The 22,972-nt window shown below is 46.3% G+C and overlaps 1 protein-coding gene across 2 annotated transcripts in view; it reads right to left on the bottom strand.

Annotated features, from left to right (window-relative positions):
* fgd5a (FYVE, RhoGEF and PH domain containing 5a) overlaps positions 1–17,413 on the bottom strand; it is a 60,845-nt gene extending 43,432 nt beyond the window's left edge. For both annotated transcript variants that reach the window (XM_079510407.1, XM_079510408.1), the window contains exons 1-2: positions 17,193–17,413; positions 9,764–12,539 (exon numbers count right to left, since the gene is read on the bottom strand). In XM_079510407.1, the coding sequence (XP_079366533.1) occupies positions 9,764–12,539; positions 17,193–17,202 (2,786 nt within the window). In that variant the 5' untranslated portion in view covers positions 17,203–17,413. The remainder of the gene's footprint in view (positions 1–9,763; positions 12,540–17,192) is intronic.
* Between the last annotated feature and the right edge of the window lie 5,559 nt (positions 17,414–22,972).

Below are 22,972 nucleotides of genomic sequence, written 5' to 3'. Positions count from 1 at the left end.
GCCATTAAATGGGGGGACCGTAGCCCAATTCAGGTCAAACCTGGGGGTTCTTGAAATTAAAATGGTTGAGAATCACTGCTAGAGCCGTAGAAATCTTCTCTTATGGGGGTCCTTGGCATATAATTTCTAATGGGGGTCCGCAGGCTAATGAGGGGGTCAATGTGGGGGTCCTTGACGTGAAAAAGTTTGGGAACCACTGAACTAGAGGGTTAGAGTTGCTAATCTCTCATCTTCTTACAATACATGCACCAGATCTCTGTACATATACCTGTACGCCACGCCACGCCACGCCACGCCACGCCACGCCACGCCACGCCACGCCACGCCAGGCCATGCCACGCCACGCCACGCCACGCCACGCCAGGCCATGCCACGCCACGCCACGCCAGGCCATGCCAGGCCATGCCACGCCACGCCACGCCACGCCACGCCACGCCACGCCACGCCAGGCCAGGCCAGGCCACGCCACGCCACGCCAGGCCATGCCAGGCCATGCCACGCCACGCCACGCCACGCCACGCCACGCCACGCCAGGCCATGCCACGCCACGCCACGCCACGCCACGCCAGGCCAGGCCATGCCACGCCACGCCACGCCAGGCCATGCCAGGCCATGCCACGCCAGGCCAGGCCATGCCACGCCACGCCAGGCCATGCCACGCCAGGCCATGCCAGGCCATGCCACGCCAGGCCAGGCCATGCCATGCCACGCCACGCCAGGCCAGGCCACGCCACGCCACGCCACGCCACGCCACGCCAGGCCATGCCAGGCCAGGCCATGCCATGCCATGCCATGCCAGGCCAGGCCATGCCACGCCACGCCACGCCACGCCACGCCACGCCATGCCACGCCACGCCACGCCACGCCACGCCACACCACGCCATGCCATGCCAGGCCATGACACGCGTTCCCAATGTGCATCTATGGATACGTTATCCCATCTATTTACCCTCTGAGTTGAATCAACACTGAGGACTCGCAGTGTTGGGATACAGTACATCTGGGCCTACTGTATACATACATGGACATCGAAGACTATTTATTTTGATACATACTAGAAAGCAGAAGCTGTCGAATCATTGCGAACAGAAACTAATTTACCCATTCATAACGTTGCATAAAAGGTTTTCTCCATTTAGCTAGTGTCACCTAATCATTTCTCATATACTAAGGTTATTATTATTATTATTACCCCACTATGAAAACTCAAATATGGCTTTCGCATGTTGGTCCAATCAACTTCCTCTAATCTTCCCATGTGCAAAGCTGGTAGTAATAATGTGCAATACGTTGGGCCGTTAACAAGCCCATTAAGGCAACGCCATTATGCCAGCCAAACACAAACCTCTTTTTATAATACCTCAGAGTCAAATCTACCGTGTCATACAATGTATTTTCCTCTCTATAAGACTGATATGCTGGCCATTTGCGGGGGATTTTGATGGTGCTTGTAATATGTAATTCAATTGAGCTAAACATTGAGTATTAAAATATATATTAGTTGCAATCAGAAAGGCCCTTTTCTCGGCTTCTAATGGCGCCATTACAGGAAATGTGTTCGTGCGGCAGGAATAGGTTCATTAGTCCTCCTCGGCATCGACGATTGGGACGTTGTTAGAGGGGATTAAGAGACTGGGAAGCATCTTGAAATTGTTGTTGTTTTGATGACAGTTATATGTATCCTATGGCTGTTAGTGCTCTAATGAGGTGGCGGTGCAAATGTGACACCCCCATGCCTGTCACACTGCCCTTACTATAGGGCGCTATGGAGCAGTGCCACTCCAAAAAGAAAATCAACTATGTTCTCATTGGAGGTGCAGAAAGTTACAAAAGTAGTCTGGAGCAGTGCCACAGCTGTTGCCAGATTTTGTGAGAGACAATATGGGCACTAAATCCTAACAGTTTTCTGAAAAACCTATGTTTCTATGTCAGTGATTCTCAAACTATTTCATGTCAAGGACCTCCAAAATAATGTAATTGGCCGCCGGCCCCCATCTGAAAATATGTTGTTCCAGTGACCCTCCCAGAATCAAAGATTTGAATTAAAAACGTTTGCGCTGAAAGAATATATATTCAAAGATTTGCGCCACATATTCACCGAGTGCCACGCTATGAGCTTGTAGATCTTCTATTTTTCAATAGCTAAAGTATAACATAATGCTTAAAACACCAAAAGAGGTTCCCGGCCTGAATGGGTTAAAGAAACAAGGACTGACAGATGCAGAGATCTCTATACGCAGTGCAACATAGTGAACTATAGATGTGATGGCTGCATAGTGACCAGTATCTCTAGTAATTAGTATACACTAGACCTGTACGTGCCTGTCGGCCATCGGCCTACTTGAGAACGATGCAACTTGGGAACCTAATAATACCCGTTGTCAACTTGTCATAGCACCCGTTTTAACTATCTGTCTGTGTCCCACATGGAGATCTCTGTATCTGCCGGTTTGCCTGTGTCTGAAGAGTGCAAACTGACTGTGAAAACTGGTTAAGTAATCAATTTGCAGGTGTGGGGTTGCCATGGAAATCAATTGGCTGAGGCAGAGGCTGGAAATTGCAGAGGTGAGGGGAAAGTCCCCTCACCTCATTAGGCCCACTGGCAGAGCCTGACTAGAGCCTTTTGTGGTGGTTCTGGAGAACCGTGGGTCCGACCGACTCAATACCGGGCACTGCACTCCCTGCGGGGGTGTGGAATGCGTGTGTTGAATTTGAATTTGAGAGTCGGTGGGGCAAACGGTTCTCGAGTTACGTGCATTACAACCGTACACACACACACACACACACACACACACACACACCCACACACACACACACACACACACACACACACACACACACACACACACACACACACACACACACACACACACACACACACACACACACACACACACAGACAGAGATGTGGCACATTTATAGTAGGATATTCGCGCCTAATCGCAATTATTTGAGATAATTGCAATAATGTTTTGCAGAATCGTCATAATCGTTTCCATGTTGTTTCATAATGTACAAAACTAGAATTTCGCGGGCCTTCGGCCCGCTCATCCCAGAGTTGCGTTGCCCCGCGTTGCGAGACAGAAGTCCACAGGTACAGAAGTCCACAGTGACACGCGTTGTATGCAGCTGTTTTGTGTTGCAGCGCGTGCGCGCGTGTGCGTGTAGTGTTGTTGGTGTTGTTGTTATCCATATATGCGCCTTGGTTCGTCCCGTTTGTTCCACGCCAGGTGTAGAGTTTTTCTGTGCTTGTTTTCATAGACGTGGCAACAAATTAACAACATAGCCAATGGGGAAAAAGGATGCAGTGTTGCCAGGTCCGCGAGTTTTAAGCGTGTTGTAGTGTGTGTGAGCAGGGCTCGACGCTTAGCATTTTTCCAAGTAGCACGCAAATTATTTTAGGAGCACGATGAGACGTTATGAAATCATGTGTGTGAGGGCCCTCCTATCCTATATACAGCTTTAGTCCCCACATGTGTCAATATTTGCCATTGACAATGAACAGAGAAAGTAGGTGAAAAATCCGCAAAATATGACGTAAATTCAAAGATATTATTATATATATATGTGTTGGAATTTAATTTGTTTTGTTTTGAATACTTTACTTATAAAAAAACCTGGCAACCCGCACCCCGCGGTCATTTTCCGCTAACCTGAGCGGGGCTCCCTAGCCTGCTGGAGGGGGTGACATCATCCCATGCACCGTCGAGAGGGAAAAAAAGGGAAATAAATGCAGCCTTGAGCCACCAATGTGGTCTTGTGGAGCTTGATCACCTCCTCCTCCTCCTTTCCCCAAATTGCCAATCCCAATAAATCCAAAAGTAGTCTATTGTGAATACTTCCACAGCCTAATTACTAAAGGATGAACTATCAGTCTTCTGCAAAATCTTGACAACCCATTGTAAACAGAGACAGGAGCCGTGTGTGTCACACCAAAAGTGGTGACCTATAGAATCCTGTACATATAAGCATCACGCAATCGTCACCCCTACACAGCAGGCATTAATTAATGGTCTTGACCTGATTGCCTATGCGTTGAAGTTATATAGGGTGAAAAGCGTGAAATGCACAGGCTCATTTTACGTCGCTGCTGGCTGCCACTGCCACTCTCTCTCTCTCGCTCTCTTCTCTCTCCTCCCTCGTTGGGGGGGGGGGGGGGGGGGTTAGTTGCGCTGCCTTCGACAGTGCTATACTTCTCCAGCAGCGGTGCAGAACCGAGAGAGTGACACATTCTTTTGGATGTAAACTGCGCAACGTTTAGCTTTAAAGATCGGATTGTGTAGTCGCACCGGTGCTACAAAGTGAATTGTACAACTTGCACGGTGATATGTGAAGTCGCAAATGCGAGTACGTAGTCGCACTGTCGAGCCCTGTGTAGTGTAGTGCAATTGGCGCTGGATCGCGCGGCGATCCAAATCCCCCCCCCCCCCCCCGCGCGCGCGCGCACACACACACACACACACACACACTGTACGTTGCTTTTTGTTGTTGCAGCGCGCGCGTGTGCATGTGGTGTTGCTGTTGTTGTTCGTATCCATATATGCGCCTCGGGTGTGGGGATCGCCATGTGAGGGGGCTAGCCAATAAGGGCCCTGTGTTGCATGTGGAGAATTGTGTAGGTTAGTGTGTGTGGTGTAGCCGAACGGGGTGGTGAGAACATGAGGGGGATGTAGCACAGCAATCGGTGACCCCTACATTAAGCTGTGTTGCTCCCAAGATGCAGTGCAAATGCGTGTTGTAGCAACCGTAGCCAATGGGAAAACAGGATGCAGTGTTGCCAGGTCCGCGAATTGTAAGAGAGTTGTAAGTAGCGTGTTGAATGGCATTTTTTCTGGGCTTGTTTTCATAGATCTGGCAACAAATTAGGCGGGGGTGTCGGTGCTTGTGGCGTGTTTGTGTTTATTATTGATATTGATGTTGTTTGTGAGTGTGGACGGGAGGCGGCTCTAGTGGCAGTGCAATGACAGTTTTTACGCGGGTGTTGTTGAGTGTGGCCGTGCGGCGCGACATGAGGAGATAGCCGTGGATCGACGCGGAGGGTAAGGCTGTGTCGTGTTAGTGTGTTGTTGCAGTGTGTGTTGCAGCGTGTTGCAGCGTGTCAGTGACGTAGTAGCTGGTGGCTTTATTTTCCTGGTGTGGGCACACGTTTTGGGCACACCTTTTCAAATGTATAATAGATAGTGGAAATAGCAGATCTATGTGTCGCAATGCCACACGCTTTGAGCTTGCATTTTCGACTATTAATGTTTATATTTAAGTAATTAAATATGATGTTATTTGTCATATCTGCCCTGTGCAACCTTGCTTTACGAAGCCTAAAAGCCAAACAGAAATGTCATTTTTTTATTCATAATGTTCCAATAATGACAGACACAATTAAATCAAGTTAATCACAATCATTTGAGTGACAATTATTAACCGTCAAGTAAAATGTCATAATCGTGACAACCCTACCGACAACGTATGTATGTCAGTCTGTATATGTAAGCAGTGTGCAACACAGCACAGTGAGTCACTCCCTGTGACAAGCTGCCAAAGCAACAGACCTGGCATTCCTCACAGTGCCACACCTCCCCTTGTTGTTCCAAGGGGAGTCTGGGAACCTCCACCCTGCCCCGATGACCCTCTGTCCCACCCCCACACCCCCCACTCCTCTCCACTCCATCCTCTTCTTGCCTCTGTCTCCACCTCCCTGCCTCCCGCCAGCCAGCCAGCCAGCCAGCCCCTCCGCCCTTGTCCTGCATTTCCTGTAAACAGGCGGGTGGGAAGCTCCTAGGCAGGACACTTCCTCCCCGGGGACGACCTGGCAATGACCCCGGAGCGCCTGGCACGGGGCCTGGCAGGCCAGTAGTGGCACACACCCTCTGCTCGCCACCACGCCACGCCGCCCACGGCCACCACCCAACACAGCAACGCACTTTAAGATGGATGGCTTCCTCCTCACCACAACTGACGCTACAACGTGACGAGCGGAGGACTTCTTTTAATGGGCTTACATTGAGCAGAGGTTCCCTTTAACCCATTAAAACATTGGTTCCCAACCTTTTTATACTGAAGTACCACCTCAGAAAATATTTGGCTCTCCAAGTACCACCATAATAACTGATGTTAAAATACGGGAGTGTATACCTGCCCTTTTTGTTCTATTCCTAAGCCAGTAATGCTGCTGCTCTGACAAAACTCTGCTCTGTGTCTCCTCTGTGTACCACCAGAGGGGGGCTCAAGTACCACCAGTGGTACTAGTACCAGTGGATAGGAACCTCTGCATTAAAACCGATTCTACAACTGCCTTCTAAAGCAGTAGTTCTCAAACTTCAAGGAACCCCAAAGTGATATGTACTGGATTTGGCTGCAGAACACTTGTATACTCTGAAAAACCTTCTTGCTATATAAAATCTAAAATGACACTGATGCTTTCCAAGTTTTAATGGGTTAAGATGGCTTCCACACCACAACTAACGCTAATGTAACGAGCAGTGGTCTTGTTTGAAAGGACTTTGTGGCCTTCCATGGAGCATGAAGTTCACGCTAAACCGCTGTGTTAAATGTTTTGGGTGTAGCATGGCATGCAGCGCCCCGGACCAACATTCCGTCACAGTGTATAAGTTTGTGCGAGGACTGACTGTAATTGGTCCACCTGGAATTGCTTTGACTGATCGCAAAGAATGCTGAATGTTCTCTGGAATAACAGAGACACAAAGCCTTGGCTTCCTTCTCTGAAGCTTCTCTTCTGAACACGGACAATACTGCTGAGACAACGTTATGTTTAGAGTCTCCCACCTTCGGTAAAGCGGCACTGAAATACATCACACACACTCACCAGCACGCAAGTATCCATGCACACACACACACACACACACACAAGTGCAAGCCATGCACGCACGCTGTGCATGCATTGCACACACGCACGCACGCACACACGCACGCACGCACGCACGCACGCACGCACGCACGCACGCACGCACGCACGCACGCACGCACGCACACACACACACACACACACACACACACACACACACACACACACACACACACACACACTTCATCCATGTGCACACATCCACACTCATTAGCAGTGTCTTTACTTGGCCTGGGATGAATAATTTCTCTGCCGCCACATCTTTGCCTATGGTGGCCAATGTTGGGTTTCTTAATGAATATGTCTCTTTGCCCAGCCTGCTACAGTCTGAGTCTATATGCTGAAGTAGTGTTCCAACCATGATACACATTAATCACTACAGGAAAAACCAAACCTATGCCAGGCATCGGGGCTTTTGGAGCTCAGTTCACTGTCTGGAACAGCTCGCATGCTTTTGTAGGGATGCTACATACACTTTTGTGTTCGGTGCAGTCATTCTGCGAGCGACAATGACGTGGTTTCTCTCCGCGGGCCGGAATGTTGTTGACTGTGGAATGAATCCTCAATAAATCACTGCCATCAGCATACTTGCACACTGGACAGTGGCAATGACAAGGCCTTTGCCTTTTGGGGTTTAGAAAGAGGATGCACGCACGGGCATGCGCACGACTGCATGTGCGTGTATAGGCTACGTCACACAAACACACATGCACAAGTATTGTATACCCCCCCCCCCCCCAACCGGCACACACATGTACACAGAGATACCAGAGCAAGAGGGGCCACGGGAGTGGGAGAATCTCCTGGGGACTGTGGCGGAGGCGAGGTGACAGGACAGATAGGATGCGGGTGGTTTGAGGGCCGAGACCTGCACCACACAATGAGACGATCGATAAACGTCACGGGGAGAAAAAGAGCCTGCTCTGAGGGGCCATTGTCTGGGAAATGGAGGGCTTTCAGATGTGTTGCTATCTTAACCCATTAAGACCTCAGGCCGATTCTACAGACGCTTCTAAATCGGTAGTTTTTCGTGCCAATTGGATCCCCAGAAGATTTGTGTCACATTTCTTTTCAAGAACACTTTCAAGATTGCTCAAAAATGCTTCAAAAATTGCAGATGTATACAAGCTCGCAGCACGGCATGAAGTGACGTGCTGTGAGTTTGTACACCTGCTATTTTTTTAAATCTAAAATGACACAAATGCGCTTTCACAGTTTTAATCTAAAATGACACAAATGCGCTTTCACAGTTTTAAGGCGTTAAAGTACACTGGACGTAAACAACGAGGCCAAATACTGATATAAAGCACAGCAGGCCTGCGGCGAAACTCACAACAGGCTTGATGTTTATGTGGAGAAATTATAGAAACAATAAGCTGCATCCATTTCTACAGTATACACGAGATCCAATAGTCCTACACATCATATCTCGCTCGCGCTTTCTTGGCCATAGGCTCTAAATAAAATCGGACACAAAACAATAAAAATACACTGCTACAAATTACAGTTAACTGCACGCGGACGAAACAGAAAACAGCGCCACAGGAAATAAGAAATGATTTTATGCCGAGGCATCACGGCGCAAAACGATCATCTATAGTTGTTAGAGTAACGGCTTGTCATTTGGACTGTGCACGTTATCTAACACATGTGTTTTTATTAAGACTACTGGGTCCAGACTGGGTCGCTGTAATACAGTGGCCCAGGCCAGGTTCATTTGGTACCAGTCACTACCCCGGTGTTTCCTCACTCTATCACACACACTGCAGTAAATCCCACCGACCCCCTTCAGGGTCCAATGAAGGAGAAGGACTCGGGAGAGAGCTACTTTAATGAAAGCCCTCCTAAACTTAACCACAAGTGTCAGGTACAAGAGAGCAATTACACCAGAACTGCTCTCTTACTCTCCCTGCCATATCCCGATATCCCCGCATCGCTTCTGTTCTCCTTGTTTTTTACGTCTGTATCCATTATTCTTTTCTTTCACATTCTGTATTAGGAAATCCATCCCATTAGTGTCTCCCTTTCATTCCCCTGCCTTCCAATATATTGGGGAGGGGAAACAAGAATAAAAATAAATCTCTGTCTTCATTTTTCACGCCCCCCCTCCGCTACTTTCTCACATTTAATTGCAGCTGATAATGACACACGGTATTCCCTCCTGAACAAACCTGTGCTATATGAGCAAAACCACTTGAGCTGTTCTTTACCCTCTCAGACAACTAGCAGCTCCAGATGCGACCTCTAATAATAGCTGAATGGGAAACAGCCATAAGCTCTCCCACAAGCATTGTCCATCTTCCCCAAAGCCAGTGATGCTTGCTACAGCATGCTGTTCGTCTCATCACACTCTGCTCAACCAGGTGCCCTGCTGTTTCATCTGAGCTTTCATCTGTCAACTGCACGGCCCGACTGTCTGGAGACTTCTCTTTTGAAGTGATGAGAACATGTACCCTAACCCAGATCCACTGATGACTAATATCACCAGTGCAGTGATGGACGAAGTACTCACATGTTTTACTTAAGTAAAAGTATCAATATGGCAATGTAGATATGCTCTGTTTACAAGTAGAAGTCCCGTATTCAAAATGCACGGTAATCCGGAGAGTTAATCTAACTTGTGTAAAATGGGTCCATTTCCATACTCTCAGAGTTCGATTAACATGTAATGTATGAATAATAGACACACAGTACATTTAACTACTTTCAACCTGACATCACTACAGGTATTATGGGTATGTCATAGGCAAACATTTTCAAAAGTTTTTTTTTTAATGTTCAGAAATAGCAAAAATAGCAGATCTACTGTCAGCTCAAAACGCTGTCACACTGCGACGTGTTGTGAGCTTGTAGTTTGGCTATTGTGTGTATGCTGTATAGGGTTTAGGTGGTTTATTATCCTACCTTTCGGTCTCCTCTTCGGGCAACTGGTGCTTGCTGTCAATCCCAGGGAAGCTGTTCATGTCCACATAGCCGTCGTTCTCGTTGGAGGGAATCGTCATGCGGTTCGGGTCCTCAAAGAACTCAGTGACCGTCACGGCTCTGGTGGGCCGGCCCGGGATCTGGATGTTCTCGTAGTCGGAGCTCATGGCAGGGATGTTCTCGTAATCGGACGTGTCCGCGCTGGGGAAGGAGATGGAGCGTGGCTTGGTCAGGGGAAGGGGCATGAGTGGGCGACGAGTGCGCTCTTCAAAAGACTCGCCCCGGGACACGCCTCGGCCGCTATAGGCTTTCAGGTCGCCTTTCCTCTTCTGCCGGTCTTTGTAGAAGATGAAGGCGCTGGGCAGGTCCGGGAGACGCTGCTGGGGGTTCACCATGCGAGACTGCAGCTGAGGGGAGCTGGTACTCTTACGGTCCAGGTCTATGACTCTCACCGGGCCGTGGTGACTTGACTCGGAGGACGAACGCGACGAGCGAACACTCCCGTCGCTGTAACCCTTTGATTCTGTTTTCCTCTTGAACTTAAGGGCCAGGAAGCGCTTGAACGAGGATGTCTTCTTCTTGGGTTTATCCGTGGTTTCGTGCTGGATCAGCACGGATGGGGAACTCTTGGTGACTGGCCTCTTTGTGATGTACGCCAGCTCAAACGGCGGTGGGATGTCCACCAGAGAGGTCGGCGTGGAGACGCCACTGGACGACTGATGGCTACGCTGGGAGAAGCTCCCGGAGGACGATATGACACACGGCAGAGACATGGTGTCATCTTTTCTCTTCATCCTGACCTCGTCCTTCAGCTCGATCCCCGTGGGGCTGATCAACGACAGTTCCGGCCCTTCCGCAGAGCGTGAGTATAACAGAAAGCGACGAGGCTTCAGAGACGGGATCAAACGGTTGACTTCTTGCTGTTCTTGACGCTTGAAAGGTTCACCATTCTGATCCAAGGCCACGGTGCAGTAGTCATGAGTCTGGTACTCTGTCCCGGTCTCCTCTGGGACTGTTTCGGGAACGGGAAACTTTCCAGAGTAGGAACGAGATCGTGCCACAATAGTTTTGCGATCAAGAGACACAAAGTTTTCCCCCTCCGAGTCAAAGCCAGCCTCTTCGTATATATGCTCTGAGCTGTCTGAGTCTGTTTCGTCGTAATAAGGCACAATGTGGCAGTCCAGCTCTTCGATGTCTTCTTCGAAGGCCTCAGTGGTGTGGGCAAAGACCACCCTGTTGGTGAGTTCTTGGGTGCGGCCCAGGTCCAGGTCCGTCGGCACCGTAATGTTGCACAGCCTGAGGCGAGGCTGACAGCTGTTCCTCTGGCTGTGAAAAGCCTGCTCACGCTTGGCTGTTCTCACTTTGACGCTCTTTCCTTTGATTCGTTTCTTTTCCTGGTCTTCATCGTCATCCTCCTCATCCCCGATCTCGACATAGTCCTCTGATGAAACACACTCAAGCTGCTGTAAGTCATCTGCCTCTGGGCAGTATGAGTCGTCTATGTCCGCATACTCATCCACTGACTCATTGTCCTTTGCAGATAGTTTGTGCTCACTGGGCTCCCCACTGTCATCGTGAACCTCAGCCTCCCCTGAGAAGGCTCTTTTATCTTCTAGCTTGTCTACATCGTCGCACGACACGTAGAAAGGCTCTTGGCTGGACGACGTGCCAGCAGACTCTAGCTTGAGTGAAGGGTTGGCACTGCCGTCATCTTCTTCCCACTCTGGGTCAGCAGTGCAGGTCCTATCCTCTGGCACTGCCTCAATGACAGCGTAAGGCCCAAACACATCCTCGGTGCTGGCTGTGAAGCGAAAACGCCCCGATGGATCCTTGGTGGCTCTCTCCGGCTGCCATACCTCTGTGTCTCCCATTTCAGTCGGGTCACACGACTCACATGTGCTACTGGTGTCATCTGTGGGGCCAACCAGGTCATAAGGATACTCCTCACACACGGTCGGAAGCATGCAGAAGCGTGGCCCAAGCGCAAATCCTCTTGCTTCCTCGCCTATTGTCAATTCGAATGGCAAAGCATCTTCACCTAGTGAACTGTTCTCGTCAAGGCTATCATCATTGTCTTTAGCACACTGCCTGAACAGAGGACATTGATCAGTGCCTTGCTCTTTTACACATTCATATAGGTCCTCAGCCGTGTCAGTCTCTCCGGTGACATTCTGTTGCACCACCTCTTCTTCATGTTCCCTTGTTTCTTTCTGATGAGATGAAAGTGATAGTGTATTGGAATTATCCGCCTCATCCTCGTTGGACTGTAAAGTAGTGTCATTTTCACTCTCTGGTATATTCAGACCCTCCTCAGCGTCTTGTTGATCTGTGATAACTCCATCAACTGCTTTGACCGTGTCAGAAGAGCCGATGCTGTCTGTTTCAGCTGAATTACTCAACACCTCTCCCTCTGCCTCCTCCTCAATCTCTCCTTTTATTAGATTCTCAAAACTGTCACTGTCATTGTCTCCCAACCCAGAGTCGTCGGGTTCATCTTCTGCCTCGCCTCCCTCCTCCCCCAAGCCCTCGGAAACCTCTGCCTCATCGTCCGAATGAGACAGGTCTCCGTTGCTGAGGCTGACTGGGGGACAGGGCTCCCCCTGCAGGTGCAGTTCAGACAGAGGTCTGGGCTTGGGGGCGACAGGAGGCTTGGGACCACGGCTAGGGAGACAAGGCTTTGACATCAGCTTGGACTGCAACGTGATGGTCAGACGACTGCGGATGTTCGGTCGAGGAATTTGTAGTGGATTCTGAAAATCTGCAGAGGGTAACAAAAGAAAACAAAAACAAAGACAGTTAGTTACACGCTTAAAAAAAGAACAATCGTAAAACCCAGCTAAATGTTGCTTTTGCTTTTTTTCCCTGTTTTATTTCACCAAACCGTAAACCAAGGCACTGAGTTAATTCCAGGTCTTGTTTTTCTCCACTGAGTGAAAAGGAAGGCAGTAAGGCCTTGTATAAGAGTCAGTGACATGCAGACTGCTGTAGGGGACCATTATCTGCAGGAAAAACAACAGAGCCACACAGGGAACTCACAGGAGGAACAATAACATCTCCCTGTCTGGAATACGACATGTACCATACAGGTTGGACGACACACACAACACACACACACACACACACACACACACACACACACACACACACACACACACACACACACACACACACACACACACACACACACACACACACACACTACAAGGGTTTGAAACTTTTTAGAGGCAGGATATTAAAAAAATACCCTACCACTGAATGTCTGATCATTACATAACACCATTGTTGTTTGTCAGTCCACTCCAATAAATTCCTCACCTGCTGTAAATGTCAATGTCATTGATTTGTGTATGTTTATATTATGATTGATTGATTTTTTTTTTTGATTGATTCTTTATTTAAGTGTCATGCTTCCGAATAAGCCCAGCCCATATGGACTTACAGGACACACTTACAGTTTACATAAACAATGACAATAAACCGACATGACAGTTTGCAAACAATAATCAAGTGAGTACTAAACTAACTAACACACCCAAGATTCTTACAAGGCAGATTACATAATATACAACATCAAATAAAATACCATAGAATAAAATACACCATTAGGCCTGTAACAGGAGACACATGGACCTACTTGAAGAGCTGGGATTGTCTTCTACTCCAGGCTCTAGAAACAAACTGTGTCCTAAATAACCACTCTAACTTCTGACCATCATCTTCCCAGAATAGTTCAGGATTGGTGCAACCTGCAACTGTACAGGTGTCCTAATATTACTTTGAGAACATCCGGGTGGTCTCATAACTTTGATTTGAAACTGTGTTTTCTTTTCTTTCTCAACGCAGCAGAACACCAGTGTGCTATTAGAAATTGTCAAAGTCTTTCAAGGGAGTTGATTATGAGCCTTAAGCATTGTCATGAAACACACCCGTACTTAACCAAACGTATACACCCCTGGTCTCTTCCTGTTATTTAGTACCTGCCCCTGACGCACATCCTATTAAACCCTGTGTGCACTCTGGGCTATCTGTGTGTGTGTGTGTGTGTGTGTGTGTGTGTGTGTGTGTGTGTGTGTGTGTGTGTGTGTGTTTTGTGTGTGCGTGTACGACGTGTGCTTGTGATTCTCTCTCTCTCTCTTTCTCTCCTTCAGGGATGGGACCATAATATTGTTGCTGTCTTGCAGAAGCGTATATCTAATGTGCGGCTGAGCATAGACATGGTAACGCCCCGCCTGCCTCTGATTGGCCTACCGACACTGCCCGTCTCGACTGTCCTCCGAGATGCAAGGTTACTCCGTGGTGGGAAAATAATACAAGAGAATGACAGCTTGGCACGCGCGACAGAATGCAGCCTTGTAACTTGTACGTTTTATTTTTGTAGAAGAGCCAAACTAATATTGTTTATCCCGTTTGCTTTGATTGAATAATTTATTGATTGTCGATCTGCTATTTTTGATACTTGGGAATACTGGAATTTGAAAAGTAAAGGTTTTGGACATATGCGGTTTCCACCTGTCAGCAACGATATGAACATGTCATGGCATGATTTATTGTGGATAAAAAAATTGCGATTAAAGATATTATCGCAATAATCATAGGAATAGGAATGTCACTTCTGTTAGCGACCTGAACCGCATAATCTGGCAGTAACATTAGCCAAAACTAACCAGTCTACACTATAAAGCCTTGTAGATCTGCTACTTTTGGCGAAAAGAGATTTGGTGTAGCTGGAAAAAACGTGGTCCAAGTAAGTCCAGTGTATGACAAAGGACAATTTCATGCTGAATTAAAATCTCCCTAATATGATTGATTATTGTGAGCTATGATTTCATCTAATGAGATGCAATAACCCTCTGTGTCTCTCCTCGTGCCACAAATATGTTCATTCCTTCAATCACTCCTTACCCCACCACCCCTCTCGGCAATTCCGTACATACACGCCTAGAAAACCCCGAAATCTGTGCATACTACACGACTATACTGTTTTGCCTGTGACGGAGGCGTGGCTTTCACTAGTATTGTATGCATGGAATTGCCAATCCATGCTATTTCACCGTGTTTGGGTGAGATTGGGTTTGACGATTATTATTTACGATTTTGTGCTATTATGTTACAACTCGGACATGGCTTCAAACTTGCGAACAAACTTCGCAACGTTCGACATGGCAACTTGCGCGCTTTAGCGGGCTCGGTGGTGGCTTAAGTTCGGTAGAGACGGCGCCCCTCCGTCAGTCTATGGGGAGGATTTCAATGTAATATGTACGGATGTTTGGGTTTTCTATAGGCGTGTATGTACGAAATTGCCACATCCGTGCTATTTCACCGTGTTTGGGTGAGACCGGGTTGCTCTTGCTCTCTCTCTCTCTCTCTCTCACACACACACACGTGCGGACACGCACGCACGTACGCACGCACGCACGCGCGCACACACACAAACTCACCACTTTATCACACTCTGAAATCATTCATTTCTCTCTGAGTCTCGATTCAATAGCCTACTGTTTGTTTGCCTCCCTCTGCCCATGTAGTAGGCTACACATGTAGTACGTACCCTATAAATATAGAGGGTATGCGCATGCATAAAGTGAGTGGCAAAGTGAGTGGGAAAGTGAGCCTAACGTCGTTTAATGTCATTTCATGAAAATCTTGTTTTCTGTTTGGATGTATGGGCTGTCAAGGCCAGAAAGTAACTTCTGAGTATGATGATGATGTCATGTCACACGCATACCCTCTATATACTGTATGTATACACTCCATCATCTCATTCAACATCACTGCATTCTCCGCTTGAAATGACATTCCATTCCAGTTCCAGAACCCCCCCCCCCACCCCCCACCCCCCCCCACACACACACACACACACACACACACACATTATTCAGCATTATTCCGTTCTTCTTGAAGAACTCCACACAGGATGCCTGTCCATCGGCGGGGGGAGGGGAGGGGGGGGGGGGGGTCCTCACTCCTTCATGAGCCCCTCCAGGAGTACACATTTTCACAACACAAATGGACTTCCTTCTTGTCATTCTTTCCCGATTCTCACGAAAACAGGCTCGTGCACACACACGCGTGCGCTCGCACACGTACGCACACACACATGCACGCACGCACGCACACACACGCACACACACACTTTTGCTGAAAAGGTCCTTTGAGTATACGTCAAGCGAACAATAAAACATGGCGAGAGAACACAAGAGCCCCAGTCTGTACCAAACTGCGAAACAACAGGATATGAATTATGCAACAAGAATTCAATTAAAAACAAAACGTTTTAAAACACACACACACGCACGAACGCACACGCACGCACGCACACACACACACACACACACACACACACACACACACACACACACACACACACACACACACACACACTCACACACTCACACACACAAAACAAAGGAAGAGATACTGGGGGACCTTGACTGTGCCAAGCTCACAGGATGTGATTTCACACTGCGTGCTGATCATGAAAATGTCACCCATCATCAACCCATAACAATAAACAACGAGCCAAAGTGGCAGCAGGCCTGAGTTGGACTTTAGGAAACAAGTTTCAACAACACAGATCTTGACACATACCATATCATGCAAACTGTAAACAGGAGCAATAGAGGGCGTGCGGTATTTCAATACAATCTGTCACAGGACAACAATGTACAGGAATGCTGGCATCAAGGGCTCAATTGTATGAGGTTATTTAGGAAATTAATATTGGTACAGTACATTACACTCGCTTTGCATCATGCCATTTGATTTGTGTACACAGAGCACCACATTTTTGAACAGTTTCAATAGACATGACTTAAGTCCAGTTCTTCACTGAACAATGTCCCAGTGGACTAATGACAAGCAAGTGTATAGGGCTAATGTAGCCTATTGTATGCACTATGCAACTGGGTCAAATATCTTCTTGGATCAAGAAGAGTAGCCTATAGCATGTATTTTAAGAAAGCAAAAGTCTGACTAGATCAAATACAAATAGTGTGATAGTCTTGACTTGATCCAAGGCTATAGATCAAATGATCTAGTCCCACATACATTGCACTGAGGATTCATTTGCCAGTATCTAATGAGTTGTAACTTGTTCATGAAGAGTCTTGAAGACATTATATTTAAAGCCTAGACTAGAATCGAGTGTAGGCTATTAGCTTAAAGTAACATTATGCTACTTATGCTTTGAGTTGCCAATTAACCTAATTTAATTTAGACCGCAATTAAAAGTTAAACGCATTTTCAAAAGGAACAATGTTGGTTTTCTTTTCATTATTGTAGTAGCCTCTTTCTCTCATTGCTCTCGTTGCTTCGTCTTTCTTTAATGGTCGCTTTGTTGTAGTATAGGCTACATGAAACATTAAAGTGAGAAGACAATTAGCTTTAATAGCTATTAATTATCATTACGCACCTGCGTTCATCTTCGAACATCATCCACCATGGCAACCGATAGTTCTCCACATCATTTCGGCTCCACTGACTGACCGATACAGTGCAACGGCAACCGACGCTCAAACTTAGTCCAAAAAACACATTTCGCAACAGATATAAAAACAAAAACAACACCGCAAAGTCCTCTCGTTTATCTCCAACTAAAGAGCTAATTGAGGAAGACTCCTGTCTTCTTGTTGTTGTTGTCGTCCGCAGAGTGTTGCTGCTGCTGTGTCCAGCGGACGTGCATGTGTGTGTGTGTGTGTGCGTGTCTGTCTGTGTGCGTACTGATGCGCGTAGTGGTGCGCTGCGCTGCTGCCAGCATCTGTTCTGGAGGAGAGGAGACAGCCAGGAGGTGTTCCTTCACGATCCCCGAGAGAAGCCAAACCCACACACTGCACTCACCGAGACCGAGTAGTAGGATGATTCACATTTTACACATTTTATTCAAATTAAATGATGTGTGATTGATTACTAGCTGTTGATACTGTATTGAATGCAACAATTTCCCATTTCAAATATTTAGTTTTCGCGAAGTATCTAGACATCTTTTAAGCTGTGGGACATTGTTGTCGTAGCTTTTGCGCAGACATTTTATTGATGTGAGTCATATTCGGACTGTCACAGGACTAGTGTCAGGACAGGACTGGTCTTTGAACTTTGGGCAGCTGGGTTGTTTAGTGACAGTTGAGGTCTTGAGGATATGCAGTAGGCATTTTTGGGCAACCTTATACTAGACGAATCCACGGAGGGGTGCCCTGGCCGCAGTCATAGCTGAGGTGAGGTGTACCATTAAGCAGTTTGTTGATTGCCTACACCTGGCTGGCCTACAGGGCACCGCTCCATGGAGAGAGAGAGAGAGAGAGAGAGAGGGGGGGGGGGGGGGGGGGGGGGGGATGATTTTTTTTAGTCAATTCCCCTCACATCTGTATGCAAATTACAACCTGCACAAAATTCTAGAGGAGGGAGTCTGGGAGATAGTTGCTCATATCATTACAAATATGTCCTGATGTGAAAGAAAATATTTCAAAAGACAGTTATGTAAAGCATGGACAATCAAAATCTGTTGGAAATATTTTATTTTGATGTGGTGTCGTGATTAAACTGATGTGGTTGATATGGCACACTGACTATCAAGAAAATAAAAACATGGCACTTCATGTCAAAAAGGTTGTTGACCCCTGCTATATGGCTTAATTAAGCCTTTTCACATATTCGCTTTAATAATGTGTAATTTAGGGCTGTATACTTTCAGGTCTGGGATGAAGAATTGTAGCCTATATTGGAAAATGCATTCAAGTGCATATATCTTTCTGAATCGTCTCACCACTATTCATACAATATGATTTGCTCATGCAATATTTCCTGAGTACTACTACTAGACACATAGGCTAATAGAAAAGTTCCTAAAAGCAGTTCCAAAACAGTTTCTCCAGGACACCACCAAAAGCTTCTGCTATTGGCCGGGCTTCCTGGGCCGGCATCTGTTGCATGATTGAATGAAAGCAGCCCTTTAAAAACGTCTCTTCATAACAGGAAACTGCTCTCCCTGTTTCCTGCACAACAGGCAACACTTCCTTAGCAACAGATGGACAAGGTTGGCGATTATTGTTAACCCCTTATAGGTAGACTGTTAAATAGAGCTGATTGAGTGGCTGTATGCAGGGCTGCAGTGTTGTGTCTGATGGCTTGATTACTGAAAGACACACATGATATGAGCAGCTTCCACAGCCGGGATTCATACAGGGGGCTTTTCAAGGACAAAGGCATGTTCTGAAACACTGGGGGGGAGGCTGGGATAGTAGTCAGCAGCACCCTGGGGCCCCAATATAGTTTGACAGATCCCAATGCAGGTTGAACGCCCCCACACACCTGAAAGGGAATGTCTCACCACCTCTTTGCCTTTGTCTTCCGCCTATACTTGAAGGTCAGACAATGCAATGAGGACCTGGGAGAATTCACAGTTGAACATGGATCGTGGATAGAGGAGAAAAGTACAATGAAAGAATACGGGTATCAGCTCTGCTGCGTACATCGCTACGGGGCTCTGGTCCTGCAGATTGCAGTGGCCAATACATTACACACACAGCAAAATTCCCATTCCAGATGGTTTGGTGCGAGAGGAAGGATTATGTGCTGCTGCTGCGGCGGCGGCCGGCCGGCCTGGTTCATCAATCTCACAAGAGCAGTTTGAAAATGTTAAAATAATTATGACCTTGTGTTAACTCGCTCACCTGTGTTATTGCCGTTAAAATCGAGCAATAAGTATCCAAGTGTTTTGTAGCCTGCTACTGATATGGAAAAATGTATCCCACTATAATCAAAATATGAATGACTTCACGTATAATAACACGTTTTATTATATTTATTTATATGTATAATAATAATACACCCTATGTATGGACTGAAGACAGACTGACCCAAGATAGTCAGTGTCTCGATCTACCTAAAAGACACTGCACTAAGGTGGGCATGCCATGGACATATGGATTAGGGTGACCGAGCTATCTAAAAAGATACATACGAAAGGAAAGGGAGTAAAGGAGAGCTCAACCCCCCCCCCCCCTCTCTATGGAAACCAGGTGTACACTGTACAGCACATATGCTTCATGTCTTATTAGAAATTATATTCTAGCAAAACAATACCTCACACATACTGTATCTAGGAAACCACATTTTCACAACATCATTGCCCGACCCCCTTCCCCACCCCGTAACACTATATACAGCTGTCGAAGCAAACTATTAATATGTAATCATTTGGGATGACTGCATGTACATCACTGTGCTTTTTACAGTTACCATGTTGTTGTTCATTTGCAAATTAAACTATGGCACTGTATGCTACTGTAAAAAGGCCAACGACCAAAACAATATTGTCATTGTGACTCGCATTGTGTGTCGTGTGTGTGATGAAAACCATGAATCTGCAGTGTTAAAAGTGAAGTCAGTTTTAAATGTGTCAGTAGTACCATATTCACAGCTGCACAATATAACCTTTTGTTCTTGAATGGGAAAAGCACCTCTAAAGATAGCATAGCCTCTACTCTACTCGTTGCCAGTGCCAATTGTGTTCCTCTGAGAGAGAGAGATCTATTCACAATTGCTAAATCTGACCTTTTTCTTTCTTGCTTTTCGCTCGTGCAAAATATGTTTTTCTCCCTCTCTCTCTCTGCAGGGTGTGTGCAAATAGAACCTGTCAGTATACGGCATTGTGTCATGTGTGTGTGTGCACTGAGGGAAAGAATAGCTTCAGGAGTAAATATCCCTCCAGATGTGTGGCACAGACGGTCAAAACATGTTTTTGGACGGAGGACACAAATTTCCTGGACCGCCTGTAGTATAGCTGCAGCGCTGCGCTCCGTCACCCCACCTGGAGTACATACAACTCTGGACTGGAAGAGAGCGAGAAAGGGAACGGAGACATTAGGGAAAAACATGCCGTATTTCTAGAGGACAGAGTGACCCAAACAGGAAAGGGGTCAGCCGCTTAGCTGCCAGAGTCGAGACAATTCACCAACACCTGCTCTGCCAGTGGTGACTGGACATGGGAGAGGAATGGATGTGTTTTCGTCGACCCCACTGAGACCAAAAGGCTGTGTGACATTGCACTTTAATGCAGTCAATTACTGGAAGCACTTGTTTTGCACTAAATTGTCCCCCATTATGCCACAGTGTGTTCCTGTCTTATATCATCACGTCACTCGCCGTGAACTTCACTGCTAAAGGAAAGAAGACACTTACTCATGCTGCTGCAAATGGCGTGCAGTGTATTAAGTGTAAGGTATTGATTTGTGGGGTCTTCAAGCCCAATCAGGCAGAGGTCTTTAACTTCTTACAATGACCTGAACACCTTTATAATTAGCGGATGGCAAAATGCTGGACTGCTGTAATGGATTGAACTATTATTGATGGGTTTTATTGATCTTAAACCATGCAGCACGACCTAATAACAAGCAGCGCATTCTTCCGGGTGAGACCTGGGTGTTTGCCCCAAGCTTTAGATTCCGATTAAGAGACTTCTGAGCAGATGCGTATATGACAACAGACTTCATTAAAGTGACAGGAAATTGACGTGGGGTGGTGCCGATAATCTGAAGCTTACGGGAGTTTGATTTGATATGTTTTGATGAGCAGCCCCACAATTTTTAACTCAAGCCAGCTAGATCTGCATTATTGAACACATTGTTCATAGAATTGGTTATGAATAGGCTGAGATGAGTGAAAAAGAAAACCCTGTCGTCAGCATTGTATACTACTACATTCTCCCAGCAGTATAAAAGCAGGACCGCTCTTCATGCACCCCCCCACCCCTCCCCCCACCCCAGTGACACAGCCTGGAGCAGTGTAGCGCTGTAAACAGGTGGACCAGGGAAGTCAGCACTTCATAAGAATAAAAAAAAGCAAATAAAGGTTTATTCCCCGTAGGCTCGCCCAGAAGAACTCTCCAATCAATAGAGCTAATCAATATTATTGTTTCCACTACAATGTCATCAAAAACTAAATAAAATAAATCATAAAAAACTAATGCACGTGGCATATTCTTTGGTGTTTACTCATAACGGCACATTTGGATTTCTCTCAGTTCTGTAATCTGTAAAATTATAATTACACTAAACTGAGATTCAGGTCCAGATTCACTTTATTGTCACTTAGATGCACGGTTTAGGTACATACATACATGTGAAAAACCTATGCTCAGAAGCTCCAATAAAAACACTCTCTATTTATTATTGGTGGTGGCGTATTAGTGGGTGTGGCATCATTATGTTCAACAGTGTGCAGTAATCTCAATGTTGTTTATGTTAAGAATGGCCTTTACTTAGCATAAAGATAAAGCGGATATGCCCTGACTCCCTTAGCTAATAACAAAGTATTATTGCTCTCCTGTATAAAGGGCATGCCATGGCTACCAGTGTTGCCATGTCTTCTAATTATAAGTGACTTTTGGCTTGTTTTTCTGTATAGAGTTGCTTGTAAATAATAGAAGTTGTGGGTTGCGGATTGTTTTTGGGCTTGTTTCTAAAATCTAGCTGGTCATTTGGGCGTAGTTGTTTGGGGGTTAGTTGTTTAAACCCCCAAATGAATATGAATTTCATTTGTTCGCAGACCCCCATCTGAAAATATTTGGTAGACTACCAGGCACGGTCATTATTTTGTGTTTTATTGATTATAAAATTTACTGATTATAAATTTAAATAAATATTCAAAATATAACTATTTTGTCCCCTTGATTTATTTAGAACATTGAAATGTGCAACGCGTTGTGAGCTTGCAGATTGGCTATTTTCGTCGTTATTTTGGTTGCAAAACTGGTGGTAAAACTGGTCGCTTTCTTTTGGGCTTGTTTTCATAGACTCGGCCACTTGTTTCTCTGGCAAAATCCGTCTACGCTGATGGCTACAATAGCTGCACAATAGCTGTCACATCCCATTTAATTAGCCTGAATCCTGGATAATAAGAGGTCAGTTCTTGATAACAGACAGCTTTGTTATTCTTTTCTTTTTTCTCTACACTTCTCTGTTCAAAGTAAAACAATCCTCCAAGCTGCACTGTAAAAGAAAAACAGTGATTTATGGGCTCAAATTAAAACTCTCAAGAAGTGTTGTAAAACTTGCGTGGATATTCTTTAAAATATACGGTAACAATGGCACAGTCGCAGCGGAAGGCAGTGGCCTTTAGTATCGTAGATTAATGAGCATTGCAAGCACATATATATCCTTGTGAGAGTGGTGTGTGTGTGTGTGTGTGTGTGTGTGT

Source organism: Electrona antarctica, assembly GCF_951216825.1.
Source record: "Electrona antarctica genome assembly, chromosome: 9".
Lineage (NCBI taxonomy): Eukaryota > Metazoa > Chordata > Actinopteri > Myctophiformes > Myctophidae > Electrona > Electrona antarctica.
Note: the sequence above shows the minus strand (reverse complement) of the source record. Positions and strands in the feature narration are given on the sequence as shown.